General features: G+C 41.1%; 1 protein-coding gene across 1 annotated transcript in view; it reads left to right on the top strand.

The window, feature by feature from the left end:
- NCOA2 (nuclear receptor coactivator 2) overlaps positions 1-25,113 on the top strand; it is a 170,135-nt gene that overhangs the window by 51,929 nt on the left and 93,093 nt on the right. Inside the window, exon 2 of the mRNA XM_007448496.1 lies at positions 24,551-24,655. Coding sequence (XP_007448558.1) covers positions 24,570-24,655 — 86 coding nt within the window. The 5' untranslated portion in view covers positions 24,551-24,569. The remainder of the gene's footprint in view (positions 1-24,550; positions 24,656-25,113) is intronic.

Below are 25,113 nucleotides of genomic sequence, written 5' to 3'. Positions count from 1 at the left end.
CTTTGATGAACTACAGCTGATCCTTGTTATTTGCAGGCGTTATGTTCCATAAAATCACGGCAGACACTGAGTTAGCAAATACCAAGCCATTGCTTCTAGGGGAGATACAGAGATCCCTGCAAGTCTCTGGTCATAACATTTTAGCTCTTGGATCAGTACATAGCCTTATTTTGAGTAGGTTTCTGTTTAAAGACACCTTATTTAATATATGTATTGTTGATTCATTAACACAACTTTTGGCCAACAACTCTATTACTCATGCCTGAATGAAGCCTATATATATCAAGCTATGTACTTTTATCCTCGATCTCATTTAATTTTCATACAAACCTGTGAAGTGAATATTATTTCTGAATTTTACAGACATGGAAACTGAAGCTCAGAAAGGTTAAGTACCTTTCCCAATGTTGCACAGCCGGGAAATGATGAGAGCAAGAGCTGAGCCAGGCTTTCCATGACTTCAGGGCCGAGTGAGGGGATAGAGTTCAGTAGGTCTGGTGTTGTCCATGGGACGTCTGCCTTTATTGGGAAGGGGTGGATTTATAGCTCGTGGGCCACAAATTTACCCACATTGAAAGCTTCCGTGTCTATTTGATAGCCTAACCATTGAAATCTAGGCTAGGGGAGCATGTGCTCTGACTTACTGGGAGGAAAGGTGCAAAGCCACTGTGTGTGTTGACTGCAGTGGCCGAGGTGCGCTCTGTCTGCACCAGCTGCTTCTGTCTCACGAGCTCAGCAGACCCCTCACGCTCAGGGCACACCTTTTCTCTGTTTCCTAACTGGCTCGTTCATTGCTCCTTGTCCTTTATCCTCTTGTGGTTTCTTCCTCTGTGTCTTTTCGCCTTCTCTCTCTGCACACAGAACAGCTCTCTCTCACATATTCCAGACTCTGAGTATCTACTGGACTCAGGCCATCACCTCTGTCTGTGTCTGGATACAACTTTTGTGCCGAGCCGCCCCAGTAGACCGCTGGGCAGCCTGTCCATTGGGTGCCTAGATCAGGTGTCAGGGGAGCATTGCTATGGAGTCTTCAGTGTCAGGAGCTGGGTGAAAGCTTCCTCGTAACAGCCCATTGAGGGTCCTTAGGAAGGGCTGTGGGCATGGATGGTCGGGTTCAGAACAGAGTGCAGTGGAGTCTGGTACTATGTGGCATTTACCAAGAAGATCTGTGGGACTTCTTGTGTTTTTGTGTTTTTCACCTTTAAAAGCAGAAGACCAGTTTAAGTTCCCTGACTTTTCTGCTTGGTTGTTCGTCGAGTTTAGTCTTTCATTTAGATAATAAGCCAGGATACATGTTTAGCAGAGCTAACCATTGTGGAGTTATGTACAGCTACCTCTGCCTGGGTTGAAATAGAGTTTCTATAATGGCCCATTCCAGAGGCCTCTTCTGTCCTCCCTGGTTTGATCTCCTGTCACCTCCAGATTATTTCAAGTGCCAGGTAACCTCAAGACAGGTGGAATTAGATTCTGGAGCATAATTTTCTAATGTACTTGCTTGGAAATGTTATCAGGACAACTAGGATTAAGAAGGGGGAAAGACAAGGTAAAGGATGTAAGTGGGAAGTTGTTTCTTGTACAAAGGGTTACCGTGAGCCGAATGTTCCAAAGGCAGAGAAATCAATCCAGTTATTGCCAGACACTAAAAAACAGATGTTTCACTGGTATAGAGGGTCTGGGCTGCAGGTATGGAGATAAGCGGGGACGCCATTGAGCTTCTGGGGTCCTGGTACAGTCCTAAACATCTAAGCCACCTGAGTTCAGTATAATTTTGTGCTTCAGGTGAGTGATGCATTGTATTCACTGTTGGTCACAGTCAGAACCTGGAGGTTTTGGGACCAGTCTGAGGGCTGGAAATGATGCACAAATAAGCATGTGACAGTGACATAAGGACTTGAAAGGAAATTCAGGGAAAGGGAAAGCTCATCCTTCCTTGATGACGCTGAGAGAAGAGAACGAAAAATCAGGTGCTTTCATATCATAGCATTGTAAGGTCATGGCTTTTGGTTCCTCTGTTCATATTGGGAGGTTAACTGCATGTGGGGATGTCAATCTTACCTGGCAGTTCTGGTGTCAACTGTCTTTCCCTCCCTTGATGTTACAGCTGAAGGTCTCCAGGGATGGACATTCCACAGACTTCAAGGATGATATGTTCATTTTTTTCTAATGTTTTAACTAGACCGTTTCCTTGTACTATCATCAACAGCTCTCCTGTTATGTATTTTGAAGTCCTTATTTAATGGTTTTTATTAGAAAGTTAAGGATTGTAGAAAGAGCAGTCAGAGCTTGGTTTGAGCTTTGGACAAGTCAGTTAACTTCTTTGAATCTGTTTTTTTCTGCTGTAAAACAGGGAACAGTATCTGCTTTGTAGAGCTCTAAGAATTAAATTAAATAATGTAGTATCCAACACTTAATAATTAACAAATGCCTAAGATAGTTCTTCTCTGTGAAATATCCCTTCAACACACGTAGTGTGTTTTCGTACCTGTGTATGTTTCATCTCCCCAAGTAGTTTATCCATGTACACACACATATAAACACACACATACATACATACATACATATATACATACATGCATACATATCCCTGCTTATTTAAACAAGTTCTTGGTTAGTGTCTGTTCATTGACTAAATTCCCCAGGCACCTGTTATCTCTTATCTTCCGGAGCAACATGGAATTTCATGTGTCTATTCGAATTGCAGATTTCTAATTTTTCTTTTGTTTTTGCATTTCTAAGAGTACATTTCTTATTTTTTAGCATCCAGTCGTTTGCTTGATTCATATTAAGCTGGCAATCAGCTAAAATCCCCTGGCTATTATCACCTAAGTGGCCATCATCTTAGCTTCCCCTATTTAGAGCTTCATACAGTTGATTTTTTTGTTTCAACCTCATTGTAAGAATCTACCTTTGTCTTCATGAGTAGTCATGCTGGTTATGAAGACCACGTAGTAACATGCTAAAACTTTTTTAATTTTTAAAAGATACAAAGATGTATGTTAAGTTTATAACTTTAAAAATTATAGAGAAAAATCCCGGAAGGCAGGAAATATCTCCTTGAGAAGATGAGACCTACACAGGTAAGAAGAGCCGTATCTCCGCTAGGGGAGGGGAAGAGGCAGGGCTCAGGCTCTGGAGTCTCACTTCTACCACCTGCTGGCGGTGTTTGACCTTGGACATGGTATTTGATGTTTCTGTACTTCAGGGAATCATAATAATAATGACTTCATAGGGTTTTTGTGAAGATCAGATAAAATACAGATATAGCATAGTAAATGATGTTTCCTATTTTGATGAAATAGCTTCAAATTCTATAGTAGTCTGTAAAGCAATTGATTCCATGAACGTGAATTAAGTACTGTGTGGCAGGCATTCTGGTAAGGGCCTAATATAAAAAGATGAAACCTACTTAGTTTCTACCCCTCACAGAGCTTAAAATTTGCTAAGGAAAAAGACATAATTGAGATATATGTGGTTAATGGTAGTTATATAGGCTATTAAAAGATAGAGGAAGGGAATTTAATCTTGGGGAGAAGGTCATCCGAGCTAGGTTTTGAGAGATGATTGGGAAGCACCCAAAAGGGGGAAAATATGTTTTTTGTTCCACGTGTAACAAGCACAAGACAAGAGGTGAGAACTAGTGTGTGTGGTAGGTAAGGAACTCTGTGCAGTTTATACATCACCAGGGCAAGCAGAATCAGCAGGAGATGGGCCTGGAGAAGTAGGCAAGGGCTAGATCATAAGGCACCATCTGTAACATTTGAGGCAGCAGAGACTTCATCTCAGAGGGAGTGGAGTCTGCTAAAGATTTTGAGCCAGGAAATTAATTATCTGGAGGTAAGGAAGCTTACGTTAGATATTCCAAGTAAGGTGAAGGCCCGAGCTAGAAGCAGTAATGATTATCTTAAAGACAAGGGGGGAGGCTTGAGAATACTTAAGAGGCAGAGTCACATTGATGATTTTATGGTGAGAATATAGGAGTTTAAGGATGATGTTCAGTGGATGGCGCTCTTCCAGGTATGAGAAGGAGGAATGGATGCGCTCAACTCTGTGAATTGAAACCTAGCTGGATTTTTGAGGTAGAAGCTTTGAGGGGTGAAGGCTGGAAAGAAAGATTTGGGAAACCTTGGGAATAGGTGATACCACCAAGGAGAGCATGAAGCAGCAGTTCTTAAGCCTTTTTGAACATTTGCATTACTTGGAGAGCTTTAAAGCAAAATACTGATGGTGTCCTGGTCATGTGTGTGTGTGTGTGTGTGTGTGTGTGTGTGTGTGTGTGTGTGTGTACACAAACATGTTTTTTTATAATTGTGGTAAAATATACCTAACATAAAGTGTACCATTTTAAATGTACAGTTAAGTGGCATTAAGTACCCCTTCACATTGTTGTGCATCTATCACTGCTGTGCATCTCCAGAACTTTTTCATCATCCTAAACACAAACTCTCAACCTATTAAACAATAAATACTCACCCCTCTTCCCACAAGGCCCTGGTATCCACAATTCTACTTTCTGTTTCTATGAAATTGGCTATTCTGGGTTCCTCACATGAGTAGAATCATAATATATGGCCTTTTGTGTCTGACTTCTTTCACTTAGCATCATGTTTTCAAGGTTTATCCGTGTTGTAGCATGTATCAGTATTTCACTCCTGTTTAAGGCTGAATAATATTCTGTTGTATATCTATACACATTTGGTTCATTCATGTATTGGTGGACATATGGGTTGTCTCCACCTTTTGGCTATTCTGAATAATGCTGCAGTGAATACAGGCGTCCGTATATCTGCTGAAGTCCCTGCTTTCAGTTCTTCTCAGGATATACCTAGACGTGGAAATGCTGAATCATGTGGTTATGTGGTGTTTTTTAAAAGCTCCCCAGGTGATCTTCACATATGCACCAGGGTTGAGAACCTATGACATACAGCAAGGCTGCTTAATCTGGAAGGTCCATAAGTGGTCTCACAGTGGGTTAGTGACATCTTAGGAGAATTGTATGCCTTATTTTTTTATCTGTGTAGCTTTACCTTTTGGCTTTGGTCAGATTCTCAAAGCCATTCATAACTCCAAAGTGGTGCTAAGAATCACTGCAGAGTCTAATTTAATATAGACAGAGATTTGAATAGACATTTCTCCAGAGAAGATATGCAGCGGCCAAAAAAGCACTTGAAAAGATGCTCAACATAGTTACTAGGGAAATGCAGATCAAACCAACGAGACACCATTTCATGCCCAGTAGGATGGCTATAATTTTTTTTTTTTAATTAAATAAGTGTTGATGAAGATGTGGAGAAATCGGAGCCCTCAGACATTGCTGGTGGGAAAATAAAATGGTATACTTCACTTTGGAAAGCAGTCTGGCAGTTCATCAAAAAATTAAATGTAAAGGTGCTAAAGACTCACCAATTCCATTTCTAGATTTATATCCAAAAGAACTAAAGCATATCTGTGCGCTTGTACACAGATGTCCATAGCAGCATTATTCATTCCTAAGAGCCAAAAAGTAGAAACAGCCCAGATGTCCATCAGCTGATGAGTAGATAAATAAAATGTGGTATATCCTATATACATTGCAATATTTGGCTATAGAAAGGAATGAAGTACTCATACATGCTACAATATTGCAGAACCTTGAAAACATTGTGCTAATTGAAATAAGTGAGAAACAAAAGGCCACATGTTATATGTTTCCATTTATATGACATGTCCAGATTAGGCACATGCGTAAAGTCAGAGGGTGTTAGTAGTTCAGGGTGGGAGAGAGGAGGGAATGAGGAAGCATTGCATAATGAGCATGGGGTTTCCTGTTGGGGTGATGAAATGTTGTGGAATTAGATATGGTGATGGTTGCACAATCCTGTGATTAGATTAAAACTGCTGAAATGGATGTGTTAAAAGAGTGACTTGTATGGCTTCTGACTTATACCTCACTAAAGCTGTTAAAAATAATTTTTTAAAAAAGGAAGAGAACCGAGGAGAGGGCTGGGCTGAAGAGGATGCCTGGAGAACTCCAAAGAGGAAGGTCCCATAAAGGAGATGGAAGAAGAATTATGCAGTGTAAGGGGAGGCCCTATAGAGGGTGGTGTCGTGGAAGGCTCAGAACAGAGATATACCGGGAGGAATCCCTGGGGGGACGTGATCACAGTGACGGACACAGTGGAAAGGCTAAGTCGCATAGCACGGGATGCCAGAATTTATGTAGGCTTGGTATTCAAGTGTCATGGAAGACGAGGGAGGCAGAGTCAGTGGAGCGAGGGGGGAAGATAATGGAATTGTTTGGGATCATGAAGTGAGTGGAAGGGAATAGGCATAAACCACAGGCCAATATTCCCTTATCTGAATCTCAGAATTCAACTAACTCTGGAACTGGAAAGGTTTTTATAACTCATTTAGCAGTAAAACCTGACCTGAATGGATATGGAATGGCTTATAATCTTCATTTGTCCCACCTAGTGTGAATATTCATACATTTCACTGCAGAAATAATATTGAATTTGATTACAGAATGCACTCACAGGGCTCTGTAGGGTTACTATGAAATATGGCGTATGCCACGTTTTCTCTTTCTAAAATTAAAATACGTCTGTCTCTCTGAATTCTAAATTCTAGTGGCTCCCTAGTGTTTGGGGTAAGGGAGCACAGGCCTGTAGTCTTTGGGCAGGTCCGGATATGAAGGAAAGATGTGAGACTGGATGGCTGCTGGAGAAACGTTCAGACTCAAGGGATGGAAATGACCTGAGTGTGCTTATAGGTTAAAGTAGAAAGAAAAAGGGTGAACAGTTGCTAAAGAGAAACTTTGTAGCAAAGTCTCAGAGAAGATGGGGAGGGAAATAGGAAATGGGGTTGGAGCGGTTAGTGTTTACAAGAGGAGGGATCACACATCCTCTGAGAAGCCAGGAGTGAAGTAGAAGAGAGCAGTGGATTTCTGTGTAAGTGAAAGGAAGGGAAATCGCATAAAATCAGGTTGATCAGCCATTTGCCCAAGTGGTAAAAGCTGGAAGTAATTGTTGGGGTAAATAGGAGCTGACTGGAGAACAAATAAAAGGATGGGCGGGCAGGCCTATGAGTCTAAGGCAAGTTGAGAAACCTTGAAAGGTCTGAGGGGCCATTCCGCCCTTAGCTGTGGGATTTTCTCTGTCGGGGCTCGGGTTCCTACTTATAGGAGTGGAGGAATCTTGGGATTAAGTTTTGCGGAGGGAACTCTGTAAGAACAGATGCGTGAGACCCACCTGACGGTGGTGAATCCAGGGAGGTAGGGAGGGACATGCGACGAGCAGAAGGGCAAGGGACTAGAGTTCTTGATGCATGAAGACCAGTTACTGAGGAGGAAGACAGTAAGAAAGCTAGCGTGCTAGGAAGCTGTGGGCCAGAAGTGGCTTTTGGGGGGCCCCAGTTCTGGGTGACAGCAGGTTCGGGAGTGATCGTAGGGGCAGTGGCTGAAGTGCAGTGGAGGTGACCTCTGTTGGAGGTGAGACAGGAGGGCCTGTGAGGATTTCACAGAGATCGTGAGATCACTCCAGGAGGCGACCAGATGTGGCCTAGAGAGGAAGAACTAATCAAATACCAACACCTTCAGTAAAGGTGGAAGATTAAGTGGCACACTGGTACATCTCAGGCCAGATCGTGGATAGAGGGTGCTTTAAGACATGGGTTTCCAAGGAGCGGAGATTTTGATTCAAGGCCACCCTTGTAACTGAGCAGCGGCCTAGTGGCAGCTCTGAGGAAGGCAGAGGGGATGCCGCGCCCTCCTGTTCCTGGGACATGCGTGATGAGAGGACAGGCAGCGTCTACGGGAATGGACTGTCGGGAGGGCCTGTCAGGAGGGACCGAAAAGGCTCCTTATACTGTTACTGGGTTAAGGATGTGGGCGAATTTCTTACTACAGAGTAAGACTTGAGAGGCACAGGAAGACCGGTAGGATGGAGTAGAACTGCTATGGGTTGTATTTGGGAAGAAACACAAGACAGAAAAAGAAAACTATTTAGATGGTGACCAAATGTGAGAGGAGTTTCATCTCTGCCCCAATTCAAATACTGAACACATTAAAATAGGAAGATTGTGAGGGATTTTCCTTTCCTTTTTTTAAATTGTGTTTTTGTAGGTGTTCACATTGTTTCAATAATACAAAGATACTGAGTAAATAATGTCATTGCGCTGGTTCGGACCTTCTATTCTAGTCTGCTAATGTTAAGATTTTCAGAAGAGTACTCTTATTATCAAACATGATAGGTATGCTCTGTGTCACCTGCCTATCTGATAAACAGGTTATTATTGTTTTTGTTTTTTTTTTTCGAGTCATTGATTTAAAAAATCAACTAGACTGGAGAACCTCTCTTTGTTTGTAATAACCAGTTAACTAACACCCGGAATGTTATTCCACCAGCCTAGACTAACTCACCATTGTCTCCCAGCCCAGTAGTTCTAAGTGCTGCTCTTCCTTTCCAGTCAGCGCTGGGCAGGCTTCAGCTGATCACCTGGGGTCGTTCTGCAGGGGGGTTCTAATTTCGTTGGTCTGGGGTGGATCCTGGAAAGCCATGTTTTTAAAAAGTTCTCAGGTGATTCATTATGAGCCACATCTGCTTTCATCTGTACACTAGCAGTAACTCAGATGCCTCACCAACCTGAATATGCTGTGTCTATGCCAGATCCCTGACTCCACATTCTTTTATCAAAGTAAACAGGAAATGCTTGTAAAACATTTGAAAAATACTCAATTATTAGTAATCAGTTTAAATTAGAAAATAATGTGCCATAGTCTCCAAATTTGCAAAGCATTTTTAAAAATCATAATATTCATTATTATTATGAGTTCTGGTAAGGTGGGACCTCACATACCCTGCTGAGGTGATTAGAAATTAGTACAGCCTTTCTGGAAGATAATTTGACAGTAAATATAATAGCTTTAAATATGGTCACACCATTTGATCCGGTAATTACATTTCTGAGACTCTATTGTATTGACTATTGATTATTAATCAGATATGTGGATCAGTACTTATATAAAAGATATTCATCACGGTGTTATTTATGGTGGTAAAAAATGGAAGCGAACTAAATGATTATAGAAAATGGTTAAATATATTATGGTACTTTCATATGACAGAATATCATAGAGCCATTAAAAATTATGTTTATAAAGACATATTTAATACCATGGAAAAATCTTAGAAATAATAAGGGCATCTATAGAACTGTACATGCAGTTTGTGGCACACACACACAGACACACAGTACATTTTTTTTAATTTTTATTTTATATTGGAGTATAGTTGATTAACAATGTTGTGTTTCAGGTGTACAGCAAAGTGATTCAGTTATACATATACATGTATCTATTCTTTTTCAAATTCTTTTCCTATATAGGTTATTACAGAATATTGAGCAGAGTTCCCTGTGCTATACAGTAGGTCCTTGTTGGTTATCCTTTTTAAATAGAGCAATGTGTACATGTCAATCCGAAACTCCCAATGCTGAGCAGAAATTTTTTTAATTTAATGGTTATTCTCTGTGTGGTAGGAATACATGCAATTTATTCTTTAGCATTTTATATTCTAAATTTTCTACTACGAGCATGCATTACTTTTATTAAGAAAAAATAATAAAACTTTAAAAAACAAAATTCTTGCTCTTAATCTCTTTAGCAGAAAGAAGGAGGACAATTCATGTGGGGTGAATCATTAGAGAAGTCATTCTTGCTCGTAATAGTCGCCAGTTTGTTTCCTAAATATTTGTAAACCATCCGTTTACCTGTTCCACAACTCTGCAGGTTATCAGTATCAGGCCTAATAGGTTGTGGGGCTTGTTGTTGTCTTTTTCTGGTTTTTTGTTTTTAATAAAAACTGCTTTATTGAGATACAATTCATGTAACATAAAATTCACCCTTTGAAAGTGTCCGGTTTAGTGGTTTTCAGTTTATTCACCAGTTGTGCAGCCATCACCACTATCTAGTTTCAGAACATTTTCATCAACCCGAAAAGAAACCCTGTGCTCGTTAGCAGTCACTCCCCCTCTGCCTTTCCCCTTAGCCCCTGGCAACCACTAATTTGCTTTCTGTTTCTGTGGATTTGCTTATTCTGGATGTTTCCTATAAATGCAGTTGTACCATATGTGGACGTTTTCAGTATCCTGTTAGCAAGCCTTCAGCCCCTCCTCCCTACGCTTCCAAACCTGTGGTGGGTACCGCTGCCCTAACTGTGGTCTGACCACCTCTGGCTGAGACCTTTCCACTGTGCCTGTGGTTTAGTAAGTCAACAGGGACTGCTACTTATTCTAGCATTTAGGGTTTTCTATATTCTGACACTCCAAAGTAGATGATTACTAAATACGTGGTGAATACGTGAATTCAGTGAATACAATGTATTCTGCCTTACCTCTCCCTTTCCTTTTTTGTCAGAGCAGATTATTAATACTGTGAGTTAGTCAGATTTCAGGTCACCGATGGGGCAAGAAACTTTCTCCCTGCAGCTGATGGCAGTGGTTGGCGAAGCTCAGCAGGCCTCAGCGTCCAGGCTTGTTAGACCCCGCCCGCCGCCAGGGTGCGTCCTTCAGGCCGGCTGGGTGGAGCCGGAGGGTGCGTTTCCCACAGCTCCCGGGTGGCACTGGGGGAGGTAGGGTGCAGCCGGCACCATAACCAGGGCCTGACAGCATCCTGGGGCGGAGAAGAGATTGGGTGAGGATGGAAAGACCCAGAGCCCCCCAGCTGTCGAGTTACATGGCCGTGTGGTCACCCAGCATCTCTGGCCCGACCGTGCTCTCTATTAAGCGCACCGCTTTGGCACCCTAGAGCCCTGGGACACCCTCACCACCATGACAAGAAGTGCTTTCTCTTCGCGAGCACTTTGTGTTTTTCATGTGTGCTGGATCCCGCGTTAGTTTACTCCATACTTGTTTCTTCTTCCTAAATCTTTGATTTCTTGAGATTAAGTTCTGTTTCTTACTCCATGATTGTATTACAGTGTCCAGAGAGCCCAGTAATTTGCTCTCGGTAGCTACTCAATTATCAGCGCAGTTGAACATCAGAAGGAAAGAAATGCAAATAGATTTTTAAATTAAAATCCTATAATTTAGGTTATATTTTTAATACCAAGAAAAGATCTTTTTTAATTAGAAACTTAACCTTATATAAAATTTAATTGTCCAGGGCCCAAATATGTTTTTGCCCTAAGTAATAGTCATTACTCTGGATTTCGAAACGTTGCCTTAAAACACCAAACTAAAGAAGTCATATGCCTGTGTTATGAACATACATATATAATGTGTTGTGATTTCTCTGAGAGCTTAGTTTTTTCTACATCATTTATCCTAACTGGAGCCAGGGTTTGAGTTTCGGCTTAATGAGTTCTCTTCCCCCCCCCCCATACCAAGCAAAAGGAATATAATAGTTACCTGTATCTGAGGTGTCAAGCAATTACCTTAATTTCTTTAAAGTTTTCATTTCATGCTTATTAACTTGCCAGTTATGGTTAAATAAGGTGCAGCAGCCTTACAGATCTTTATCCATAGCTGTAAGTTTTACAAAAACAATGATTCTTTACTGTCTCAGTGCAAACACATTTTTAGGACTAATCGAAAAAAAAAGGTACAGAAGTACACATTCTCCAATAGGAGGAAGTTGTTTTAATCTTTTCAATGCCTGTTTGAGACTATCCTGATCTAGTCCATTAAATTATTATTTTTAATGCCCTTTAAGCTCATTTGGGTTTAAATTTGTATTAACTACCCAAAGGTTGATTAGAAGAGGCTCCATTCTTGAGTCCAGTTATAACTTTAGTTCCCCAAAATGCAGTAACTCTGCATCTGGAGCGGGAAGGAGAAAGCCCTCCATTGACAGCTCTCCAGGTCAGCTCTGCTCTTACAAAATCTGGCAAATCGAGAGGGCTCCCTAATTCTCCACGCCCCAATCCTGAGGTCAGAGAATTGGGCTCCGTTATACAATCGCAATACTAACAATATGATTGCACTTCTGCTGAGAGCTGTTGATGTGTTCCAAGTTTGGAACTTAAGCTGAAGTACAAATCTCTCCTAAACTCAAGTATGGTTAGTTTCAATAATTACTAAAATCCAATGTTTGAGAGTGAAGAAAATGGTTAAAGTAAGTGTTTCGGCTTATAAGTTCAGGTGCCAAGGTAATTTTTAAATTCTTTTCAAATAATGAATTCTTATAAATAACTTTCTAAAGTCTAGTAATTCTCAGTAAATCATTCTGTAGGTATGTGTTATTTGCAAATAAAAATGCCTAATTTGGCTTACTTTTGTAAGAACAAATTGGATTGGGGGGAGGGGGGACCTGTTGATCCAGAGCTGCCTTTTTTCTATTTTTGATGGCAACCATTGCAAATACTGTTTGGTTACTGTAACGATCTGACGAAAAGAAAGTTTGTCAGAATTTGTATGGTGAAACAATGAATCGGAGGTCCTCCCACCAAACCAGGGTTTTCCTCCTTGCTCACTTTCCACTTCTGTGGAAGAGAATAGAGAAAGAGCATAAAAAAGCATTCCAGAAAAAAACTTCTTATATGCGCGACGTAATTTAAACTGCCCCAAGGAGCTGTATAACTGTGATCGTTTTTTCTTCTCTAACCACAGACATTTCATTTGGGTCCTAAACGTTGTCCCTGGGGCACGCTTAAAGTTTTGCCCCTGCTTTGTGTTGTTTGACTGGAGACAAAGAATGCTTGGAAAACGCTAGGAAAGCTTGGAGCGAAATGAGTGTGAATGAGAAAAGGAAAGAGAGTGTCTTCCGTGGCATCTCTGGCGCCCAGAACCTGGCCTGGGGAACAGCAGTGTGGGCCTGCCTGGCCCATCAGGAGAATGCCCTGGACCCTCACTGGGAAGGAGGCAACTGAGGATGCAGAAGAAAGAAGCGTTATCTTAATCGCATGTCCTGTGGGCCAGGGAACAAGTAGAAGGGAACCTCTAATTCTTCCTAGTGGAATCCATGAGGCCTGCATAAAGAAGATGGCTTTTCAGCTGAACTTGAAAGAGAAGATTTTCCTGAGGAAGCGCGATTTGAGTAACCTTTGCTGGAAGGCTCTTGTGATTTGGACGTTGTTCTTGCTTTAGAAGAGTCGCATCTGTGGGAGAGAAAACGTGAGAAAGTTACAAAAGTTAAGACTAGGATACAGTAATGAGTCCAGAATGACCAAGAGCCTCCATCTTTCTTATTTAGAAGAACTTGGGGTAGATTTGGAGAAAATATAATTTGGTTGTAATAGAGTTTCAGTAGTTATAGAATACTGTTACAGAATATCCTTTGATTGGTAAAAGGAAATAATTTGTACTTTAAATTTCATTGCAAATACTTACCTGTAAAAGGGGGTCCAATTTCTTATTTCATTCACTTCAGGCATTTTTCATGCCACTTACCATAGAGTAGCTTTACCTCATTTTATGCCGTATGCTTCCTGAAAATAAGCATGTTAACAATTTGTATGTTTTAATTTGCATCCTGGAGAGGCTGGTTATTTAAAAGAATCTCTGGTTTGCTTGTTGTTTTTGTTTTTCTCCAGTGGCAAGGCCGGGTCTCCTTCCCTCCCTCCCTGCCTCCCTCTCCCTTTCCTCCTTTCTGCCTTTTGGTAAACTCATCAAAATCTGATGTGTTAATGAAAGGAAACTTGGAAAATGCAAACATTAAATTATACCCACAGTGCTTGTTGAAACAATTTAACTGCTAATACATTGGTGAATTTTCTTCTAATTTTTTTCTATAAATTAATTTTTCTCTCTAACTGTAATTCACCATCAGCTTAGATTGTTTCATAAGCATTTACAAATGGTATTAAATTCAACCTGTAATATCTTAACATTTATTAAATAAGCCCTTACTAGATGCCAATCATTGTTCTATGCGCTTTACATTTCATGCTCTCAACAAACTTATAAAAGTATGTATTAGTATTTCTACAGTTTTAGAAATGAGGAAACTTAGGTCCAATAGGGTTAATTAGCATAATTAGCACAACTAATATGTGGTATTCCGGGCATTCCAAACCTGAGTTGACACCAGAGGATGTGCTCTTAGCCATTGCATTGTACGACTTTTCCTGAATTTTGTTTTAATGGTTGCATAATAAAGAAATTCTATTATGGATCTTAGAGTTCTGTTAGAATGGTGTCACTCTATCAAGAGAGAACTTTCCTGACCACCTAGGTAAAAGGGCACTCCTCACTCCCATCTATTGACACGTTGTACTATCCTAGCCCTACCTGTGTGTGTGTGTGTGTGTGTGTATACTTTTTCTTTTTATATATACTTTTCTTTTTATAGTTCTGATATATATACTTTTTCTTTTTATAGTTCTGATCACTACCTGATATGGTAAATTTTATTTGTTTCACTGTTTCTCTTGTGGACAAAAGACTTGGTCTGTTTCGTTCATTGCCGTATCCCCCAATTCCTAGAACCATGCATGGCATGTAATACATATTCAGTTAAACTTATTGAAGGATTTCATGATCTATGCTTTCAGGTTAGTTTTGCATAAATTCTCATTTTCATAATCAACTTTCATTGGGGCTGAAGAGCTGGAACCGACCACTTGATCTGCATTTCCCTCTGTAAATCACAAGAATGCTAGGCTCCAAGTGCCCCAGGCTGGTGGGCAATGCAGAACACCTCACACTTCTGCACAGCAGGGACGTTGCCTGCCTACCAAGAGCCGGCTTCTTGTCCAGACTGGTTTATGCTAGTTGTGCTTGTTATTGTAATCGCATAATTTTATTAAATATTATGTAACTGATTGTGAGTGTGAAAAGGTACATACGTTTCTATAAAAACTAAGATGAATGCTTTGAAAAACTCAGTCAGATGGACCAAAATTGCTTCCAAATAGGTATACGCAACACATCTATAAAAGACTGGGAAAAAAATAATGAAAATCTGTACCTCATGAGCACTTATAAGAACTCTAAGTGTCTGTGAGTTCTAGCTCTATTTTATTATTATTATTATTATTATTTTAATTTATTTTTTATTTTTGGCTGTGTTGGGTCTTCGTTGCTGCGCACGGGCTTTCTCTACTTGCAGCGAACGGGGGCTACTCTTCATTGCGGTGGCTTCCCTTTGTTGCGGAGCATGGGCTCTAGGCACATGGGCTTCAGTAGTTGTGGCTCGCGGGCTTAGTTGGTCCGCGGCATGTGGGATCTTCCCGGACCAGGGCTCGAACCTGTGTCCCCTGCATTGGCAGGCGGATTCTTAACCACTGCACCACCAGGGAAGCCCCTAGCTCTATTTTAAATAAACAAAAATTGGAAATAGTAGACAGTGCCTTAATGATAGGTCTGATTTATGTGAGAAAGACAATATGAAACCCCAATGGAGACTGATACTCAAATATATGATGTTTAAAGTTAAAACGAAATGATTTAACTAGTAGGTATCATTTTCTGTAATTGCCCTTGATGACTGCCTTTTAAAATTAACCAGTTACTACTTCTGATTCTGTAGGAAAAAGAAGGCTTTTACTATTTTGAATGAAACTCAGCATTCTTGGTGTGCCAGAGAAAATTCCTAGCTGGTTTTATTACTTCAGTAACTTCATAATAAATTCAGTAATAACGGTAATGCTTCATTTTTCTTCGGGGAATAATTGCTTATGAGCTGAGGCAGGATTTCCTTTCTGCAATAGAACATGAGCTTCAGAAGGACAGGGGCTTTGTCTGTTTTGTTCCTGGCTCTGTCCATGTCTACAACAGTGCCTGGTGCATTAATTATTTATTGAATGGATAGATGAATGATTCTAGACATTTTTTATAGTATTTTGCATTTTACAATGAAACTACTATATTTTTGGCAAAAAGTACTTTTAAATTACATATTCAGTGTTTATCAAATTAAGTTAAAATATGCTGCTTTCTATAATTTACATAAGTTTACGTTTCTCACTTCAGTGAAAGTAATTAAAGAATAGGAGCCTCAGTGCTCACGTTGCAGTGGTTAAGAATTGAGGAGGTGTTTGGATTCACTTATGAGCTCTAAAACTTCCTAACGATGTGGGCTCAGTCAGGTTACTGTAGCTCTTCTGTACCTCAGCTTCCTCATCTGTAAATTGGTGATAATCATAGATTGTTATGGGAACTAAAGGTCTACCTATGTGTAAAGTACCTAGAGAATACCTGCCAAGATGGTAAGCACTCAGTAAATGATAGCTGTTATGATTACACTCGAGTGTGACTCCTGACCTGTCATTTATTATCTGAGCAATTTGAGCAAATTACTTATGGAAACAGGTCAGAGAGGTTAGATAATCTGTAAAGGGTGACGGTGTGCGTGTGTGTGTGTGTGTGTGTGTGTGTGTGTGTGAGAGAGAGAGAGAGAGAGAGAGAGAGAGAGAGAGGGTGTGTATGTGTACATGCACATATATAAAAAACATTAAAATGTAGGTTTTTAAACAAAAGTGCTTAATAAGTAATAAGTGTTAGCAAAAAAAAAGCAAACAACATATTATACTGTGGGAGAAGATTCTAATTTATTTACTTAAAAACTTTTTACAACTGGAATAATCAAAAATACTTTTTATGTAGGTATAGACTGTCTTGCCCTGGACATTTCTGTAAGTTTTTCTCATAAATTAGGAAGGTTTTTTTGAAATCTCAAAGAAGTTTAAAATGGGTTTCAGAATTAAGAAAGAGAATTGAGTTTTAATCTGGACAAGTTTATGAAACTCTAACACAAGCACTACATTGTGGTTCTTAGTTGGATGACTTCTTTCCAGAATGCCAAGCCTTTGGTGAAAACTGGTTTTCCAGATATTTAATAGGGACTAAGTACACCCTGCTTGAAGGGGCGAGAAGTGCTTACATTATGCAAGGAATGCAGTTCTTCCCCTAGTGTTTCCTCATCTGAGGCCTTGTTAAAACCTAGTCTTGCTATTCCTGGCTGGATTAGCACCGGCTGACGTCCTTGGGTGTAGAAACAGCCCAGTGACTGGCTATATTAAGGAACTTAGCCTGTGAGAATTCAGAAAGTAGAAACCATCTTATGCCACTGATGTCAGACTAGACGTTTCTCCACCCGCCCCCCCGCCCCGCGTTGGTAGTGATAGTTTAGAACAGCTCTCTGCCACTGACATATCCTACACCGAATTTTGCTAAGATAAGACTTTCAGAGAGGATTTTTTCCTTCTTTAGGAGAGATGGAGATTATGGAAATGTTACAGCAAAATATTTGTGTAACCAGCGAAAATGAATTTAGCCATTTATTTGATTATTGCAGCATGTGTTAAAGAGTGGCTGCCGCCCATTTGCAGCCTAATGTGTTTATTACAGTCTTCCCAATGGCATCTTGAAGTGTCTTTTAGCTAAAAAATTCATGAGGATTATTGGCTTTCAGTCAGAAAATGGAATATGTCTTCTAGTTACGGTCTAATATACCACTTTAAGGCTATTATACAAAAGTAAATGTGAGAGTGGGGCATATTGAAAAGGAAGGAATTTTTAGCTTAAACATTTGTCTCTACGCAGTTATTATGTTCCCGTGGAGTGAGAAACAGCATAAGAGAAGGTAGGTGTTGAAGCCATTTTACTTGGAGAGGAAGAGATGCAGTTGTAGTCTGTGGTATTTTCTGAAATCCTGTATCCAACTGGAAACTGTTAGTGTTTTATTTTGGAAAAATCATCTCCTAATAATAGTATGTGTTTGACTTATTGAAGTTAATTTAAAAAACCACGTGTACAGTAAGTTGTTCAAAAGTAGTGAAGTTTAACTGAGAATTTGTTTCTGATAAGATGCCCTTTATTCTGGATTTGTATGAAGGGAATCTCCTAAAACTTTGCAACTTAACTCTTGTCACTGTATGAATTAATGTGCAGTTTTATGAAAATACACACTGTAATGTGTGGGGTAAACTAAAATTTTATCGTATGAAAAGCAAGGAACAAAATTATCATGTAAAGATGAAGTTAAAAGTGTTTCTATGATCCAGTAAAAAATAACACTTTGGGGAAAATAATATATCGTTTTACTGACTAAAATTTATTTTTGAAATATTGAATAGCTTCTTCTATCACTGTATTAATGCATTACTTGTCTTGCCAGTGGGAAGAAAGAGTTTGATTTTTCTGTGTGCTCTCATCCCCGCATTCAGTAAATCTTCAAAGTTCTGCTTACATTATGTTTGTATGTGTGATGCTCTTTGTGTGCTTGTTTGGATGAATCAACGATGCGTCCTTGCATACAATCTGTATACTTACTGCATGGAAGATTTTTTTAACTCTTGCCAAGAGTTGGGGTCTTGCCAAAATATTGTTTGCTTTGGGTAATTTTTAGATGACACTGTTGAGAAAGTGGTTTTTCCCCTCCCTTGTCTTCACTGCTGTATCATCTAACTGACGTCCAAGGATTGGCCCACTCCCTATTTTCTACCTTTCTCGGGCATCTACATCCTAAAAGCACGTTGTGTATATTTTAAAATTAGATACTGTGTTTTTTTAGGCTTATCAGAGTCTGACCCAGAAATTTTGCTTCTGTAACATAAAGGGATCCTCCTGGAACACAGTATACTCTGAGGGAGAAATTATTTCCAGTTTAAAATGAACAGATGTTTTTACCTGTGATAAAGAAATAACGCATGCATCTAACTTTTGAGGTGGACTTCTGAGCGATGGAGGACCCTAAAAGATTATCCTTTCATAATCAATTTAATAGAATAGAAATGGAAAAGTGCTTAAGTGAAGATGTATGTACATTTTTAATATTACTTTGAGTATTTCTTAGTCTTGCAAAGTTTGTGAAGAATCAGACCACAGAGTACAAAACAGTGTCATCTGTCTCTTGTAAAGAGAGTTCTGGAAGAGCCTGGAAGGCCTTAGAAGGTATAGAAGCATTTCTGGTCTCATATCAGGGGCTGGATGATTTATCAGGCAGCTCCTCCTCACGAAGGTGTTGATAAGAAAAGTTGTTCCAACAGCTTTGTATGTCATTTCATTATAAATTTCATCTCAAAGTGAGGTGAGGAATTTCAGAGCAGGCCTAACTTTTTAAAACAATTTCTTGAAACTGGCAATAGAGATCTGATGTTTGATCACTTATTATCTTTGGAGTTCAGCAACAGCATTATCCTTATTTCTTCTTTAACTGAATTTGTTCAGCATATAAAAAATCTGACAGCTTTACAGGCCTTGTTTGGAAGATGGCCAGTACTGATAAAAGATAAAATGTACATTATCATTTATTTGCGGTATGTGGGCCTCTCCCTGTTGTGGCCTCTCCCATTGCGGAGCACAGGCTCCGGACGCGCAGGCTCAGCGGCCATGGCTCACGGGCCCAGCCGCTCCGCGGCATGTAGGATCTTCCCGAACCGGGGCACGAACTCGTGTCCCCTGCATCGGCAGGCGGACTCTCAACCACTGCACCACCAGGGAAGCCCCTGATTAACTAATTTTAATGGCATGAGGCTGTATTGTGAGCAACAGCTTTGTTACCTTATAGGCTACATCGGTGAATTTCATGCAAGAAGAGTGCATTTTTTAGCTGTATTGAGGGTTAACGTTTTGTTTTGCTTTCTGTCATTATGCTAAGGATTTAACTGGCATTATTCACACACGTACCCGCCCAGAATATTGCTAATTTAAGAAAATCAGACATCAATTCTTGTGGCTGTAAATCTTTCCTCTCACTGTCTAGTTCGTACAAGTTGCTATCAGAGGATGTGAGGGAGGATGTGCCGTCACAGTGAAAGCAGAGCTATTGTTTGGTTCTATGTAACAAGAATGGACAAATTGGAACTTCTTTTCCAGTCTTGTCCTTTCACACACACTCCCCACTCCACCCAGCATCTGGTAGAAACTGGCTTGTTCTCTATGACTGTCATTTCCCATCAGATATGACCCAGGAGTTTACTGGTGTCACTTTCAGTTTTTGTGATTTACATTGAACTCTTCAGAATTCAGAGTGAAATGCTCCAGAACGTTAATTTCATGTGAATGTTGAAAACATGCAGACCTTTTAAGAAACTATTAGTTTAGACCTGCTCACAAAATAAAATGTCTAAACCTTCAATGCTGCCCTTCTGTATTCTCCATCTCCTTCCTTTTCACTGGAAATTAATATTTAACTTTGATCTACAAAAATCCATTAAAACTCATCTATCTATACAGTTTATTTTTTAAATTAATTTTTATTGGAGTATAGTTGATTTACAATGTTGTGTTAGTTTCAGGTATACAGCAGAGTGAGTCAGTTATACATATACCTATATTCACTCTTTTTTAGATTCTTTTCCCATATATGTCATTACAGAGGATTGAGTAGAGTTCCCTGTGCTATACAGCAGGTCCTTATTATCTATTTTATATATAGTAGTGTGTATATGTCCATCCCAATCTCCTAGTCTGTCCCTCCCCCCAGTTTATTTTATTTTCGATGATTTTTCTATGTGTACATGCACCCTGGAAGCCATAGATCTGTCTATCTGTCTCTGGTTTTTATGTGTTACTTGGGTGGGAAAAAAATTGACTCCCCTAGCGTGCGTGCACACACACGCACAGGCACACATGCGCGCGTGCACGCTCGGGCGTGAAATACTAACACTTGCTGCCAGCCGAGCCTCTACAGGGCGTTAAGAGCATCAGTTAGAGCAGTCTAGGTTAGAGCCCCTCAGTTCTTCTCTTTGAGAACCTCACTGATGAGGTTCCTGTCATTTGTTTGGTTCATCCATTGAGGAGCAGGGCTTAAATCCACGCATCTGCTGTAACATCACATCTACTTCTGGCCCCGTGGCAGGCAGGAGGGAGGCGCCAGGAGCCGTCCACTGCCTGTCACCACCTTCCCCACCCTCTTCCTCTCCCTGCTCCAGCACTAAATTCACTTTTTCCTTTTTTTCTCCGTCTGAGAGTCTGTCCTTTTTTTCCCTGGGAGATGAGCAGTGATTCAGACAGGGCATCCCCAGCCTGATGGCTGCGGCTGGCAGAGGGCATCCGCCTGTCCCCAACTTGGCCAGTGACTGCAGACCACCACCACCCCCCCCAGTCCTTTTTCTTCCCTTTGGTGGTTTAAAGGCAATGTGTCCTGGGCATCCATAGCCTAGGAAAGTTGCTCAGAAAAGAGGACATATGGGGCAGACACAGAAGAACAAGCAAGAATGTTTGAAAAGCTGAAATTTTTAGGTTTTGAGGAAGTGTGTTTAAGGTACCATCACCTAAAAATAAAAGGGGAAAGTTGGCGTTTAAATAACTTAGTTCAAGCAGAAAATAATGATTTTTTTTTTTTTTTTTTGCCGTACGCGGGCCTCTCACTGTTGTGGCCTCTCCCGTTGCGGAGCACAGGCTCCGGACGCGCAGGCTCAGCGCCCATGGCTCACGGGCCCAGCCTCTCCACGGCATGTGGGATCCTCCCGGACCGGGGCACAAACCCGCGTCCCCTGCATTGGCAGGCAGACTCTCAACCACTGCGCCACCAGGGAAGCCCGAAAATAATGATTTTTTAAAAATATGTATTTATTTTATTTTTGGCCGCATTGGGTCTTCGTTGCTGCATGCGGGCTTTCTCTAGTTGTGGCGAGCGGGGGCTACTCTTCGTTGTGGTGCGGTGGCTTCTCTTGTTGCGGAGCACGGGCTCTAGGCGCACAGGCTTCAGTAGTTATGGCTCGCAGGCTCAGTAGTTGTGGGACACGGGCTTAGTTGCTCTGCGGCATGTGGGATCCTCCCGGACCAGGGCTCAAACCCGTGTCCCCTGCATTGGCAGAGGGATTCTTGACCACTGTGCCACCAGGGAAGCCCAATAATGAGTTTTAAAGCTACAAGTTGAGTGGTTTGTGAACCAGACTTCGGTAGATACAAGTAAAACATAAACAGTCTGCTCAAATGGTTTTAGTGTGCTTGGACCAGAACCCAGGCGCTCCTGCCTTCACACCTCACTTCCATCCAGTCCCTTGTTGAAATGCATCAGCACTGTCCCTTCATGCAGAGTTACAATTATTAGATATATATTTTGGGAAAAGTAAAAGTAGATGATGCTGATGCTAATGTTAAACCCCAAACTGAGTATATACGACTTTAAGGAAAACAGTCACTTATTTTAGTTGTCTGTTGAGAAGCTTTCTGAACTTTCTGATAGTATTCAATATTATACTTTTTAATACTTTTGGTGAGGGGGGGTGGCCATTTTTATCAGCAGACTTGTCACATATACCTACTATATAGAGTATTTTGTTACAGATCGGGGGCTATATTTTGATGATTAAAAATTTACTTAAATTTTTTTGATTTATAGAAAGCTGCTTCCAGGGTGAAAATCCCCTAGGTTGTTTGTTGAGAACTCACTCGCGTTCCTTCTTGGATCTCACAGTACAGAGTACACCTGTTTTTCCTTGTTGGAGTTTTTCCTACATAAATTTCTCTCTCTCACCTTGTTTTCTTCCAGGGAGAGACATCCCTTCTCACGGTCCTCACACGCTGAGCCTGATGCACAGTGGCAGGCAGGCAGTCTTTGAATGAACAAATTATATTTAGGTGAGGGGGGAAGGAGTCGAGCATGGGGGCCAGGCAGTCCGGATCTTGCTTCTCCCATCTGACCCGTGATTCCATGATTAGAGGAAGAATGGCTGTTTTGATGAGGTGACCCCTTGCCATAACTTTGTGGTTAAGAGTGTGTAAGCCTGTGTGTCAATCCCACTTCTGCCTTTTGCTGATCCACTCAACAGCCTTGTGCTGTAGATGCTAATGATTTTCCCCATTTTACAGAAGAGGTAATCGAGGCACGAGAGGTAACTTCTTCTTAAGGTCCCACAGCGAACCAACTGATGGAGCTTGGATATGTGTCCTGGCTTCTTTGCTCTCTTGCTTCTCATAGTCTGTCTTTGCCGATTAAATTATATCTGTAAATTGCTTGGTGTGAAGTAAATGCTAAATGCACAGTAACTAGATACAGATTATACTCACCAGCCCAAACTTGTGAGTACAGCGCAGGACCTTGGGACAAGTTACATTGCTCCCAGCAGCAGGAAGCTCCTGCACTACCTTTCAGAATTGTCCCCTCCTGATGTGACCTCTTGAATAGAATGTAATTGGCGCCACCTCCCTCAACTGATACAGTGTCTCTTCATCCTCCTTACACAGGATTCCTCAAAAAAAAGTTTTAACTCCTCTTCCCCGCTTGGTTCAGAGTTGAGGCCAGAAAAAAAATGAGTGTAGTGAACATGAGCGCCCAGATCCCAGCCTGGGGAGCGGCCGGGGAGTTGGATGGCTATGTGACTGTGCTGCCACCATTGGAACTGGGCGGTGCTCTCTTAGCCCACCTTCCTCTTTGTCCTTGCTCTCGAAGAACCTGTTACTCTCTGGCATCTTCTGTAAGTTCTTGACCTTCTACTGATAAGGCACGTCCCTCTGATTTTTCCAGTCTGGAAAGGATGAAAAGCCACTGCAGGAAAAGAAGGAGGGTGAAGGTAGTTTTTGAAGCCTGGGGGACAGAAGACAGGGGGAAATGGCATAGAATTAGAACTCTAGGAGAGACTTGTAAATGCTGACTTAAACCTTTGGGGCTGTTGTTTTTTTTTTTTTGCTGAGCAGTTATTAAGCACCTTAAGTAACACTGTCTTCCACTTCCTCAAAATCTTTTCTAGTCCCTTTGCTTAGTTCTTTTGGAACTTAAACCTCTGTCACTCTTGTTATTTGCATATTTAAATGTTATTTTGATGGCGCTCATCATGACCAGTGTGAACACACTGATTCTCTTATTATATGTCTTTTTATTTTCTTAGGGAAGGGAACTCAGAGAGCAGGGGCCAGTAATTGGCCTCTTCCATTAGGGTCAGTAATAGAGAGCAGGGGCCAGTAATTGGCCTCTTCCATTAGGGTCAGTAATGTTTCTGATCTTTTGAGTACGTCTTAAGACCTTGGGAGATTGCAGGCTAGAATCAGCTGAGGGAGGGAGGGAGGGTCAGGGGTGGCAGGATGTGAGAGGAAGCCACTGCTCAGGGAGGGAGCTCCCAGTAGAGAGGGCCCTGAGGAGGGAGCAGTGAGCAGCTGATGCAGGAGGAGACCCCAGGGAGATGCCAGGGAGGCAGGAAGATACTCTGTTTGAGGGGCATTGCTCGCCCCGACAGGGGTGTCAGAACGCCCTGGTCGGATTTGGAAACATTCAGCTTTGTTGGTGAGGCACTGCCTCTTCCCGGGGCTGTTCTTCATGGGTGAGTGATTGCAGCACAGACTTGACATTGGCCAACCCCAAACAGAGGCTGGGAGGAGCCCCTTATGGCACCTGTAGTTCCCACATAGTGCAAGCACGCTCCTGAAACTGGAGGCTGGCAGCAGAGACGCAAGACTAGCAGATTGCGTATAGTTCAGGGTGCTGCTGAAATACAGCTCCTGTTCCAAGAGTGGGCCCATTGAGGTAGGCTTGTTTGTTTTTTAATTGTTTACCTTTACATTTGCTTAACTTAAGCACAGTTACAAAAAAAAATTATACATGCCTTTTCATTGGGAATTATACATGCACATAAATCAAAACAATGTGTTAATTACTGTTGTCAAATTTCTGATTAAAGCCATAGCTTTTTTTATTGTTGGTAAATTGATCATCAGCTCTCTTCACTTGTTTTCTCCTTGTTTTCTGTTTCAGTTGCTGATATGTGTTCAAGATGAGTGGGATGGGAGAAAATACCTCTGACCCATCCAGGGCAGAGACAAGAAAGCGTAAGGAATGTCCTGACCAGCTTGGACCCAGGTTAGATTCTCACTGAGAACACAACCAGTATTGCCCATGAAAGCCACATGCATGAGCCTTTGATATTTTATCACATTGATTTCACACCTGATTCAAATGCTCTTTGGTTTTTCTCCCTGTCAAGCCTTTGGACAGTTATGTATTATTTAGCTTACATTTTAGATATGCTAATCGGTTACAGATTTTACTATTCTTTACAAGAAGAGGAAAGCTAGATACTTCTAGGTCCCCTGTGTACTTTGACTCTTAAAACCAGTTTATTCTATATAATCTTGAATTTTTCACATTTTTACTCCTGTTTGCTTTTAGAATGTCATAATGACAAGACAACCCATAGTAAAAAAAGTTTGCTGTTATATTTATACTGGCTTTTATTCTTTCTTTCTTTTTTTTTTTTTCTGCGGTACACGGGCCTCTCACTGTTGTGACCTCTCCCGTTGCGGAGCACAGGCTCCGGA

This window comes from Lipotes vexillifer, unplaced genomic scaffold, assembly GCF_000442215.2.
Source record: "Lipotes vexillifer unplaced genomic scaffold, Lipotes_vexillifer_v1.1 scaffold815, whole genome shotgun sequence".
NCBI lineage: Eukaryota > Metazoa > Chordata > Mammalia > Artiodactyla > Lipotidae > Lipotes > Lipotes vexillifer.
Note: the sequence above shows the minus strand (reverse complement) of the source record. Positions and strands in the feature narration are given on the sequence as shown.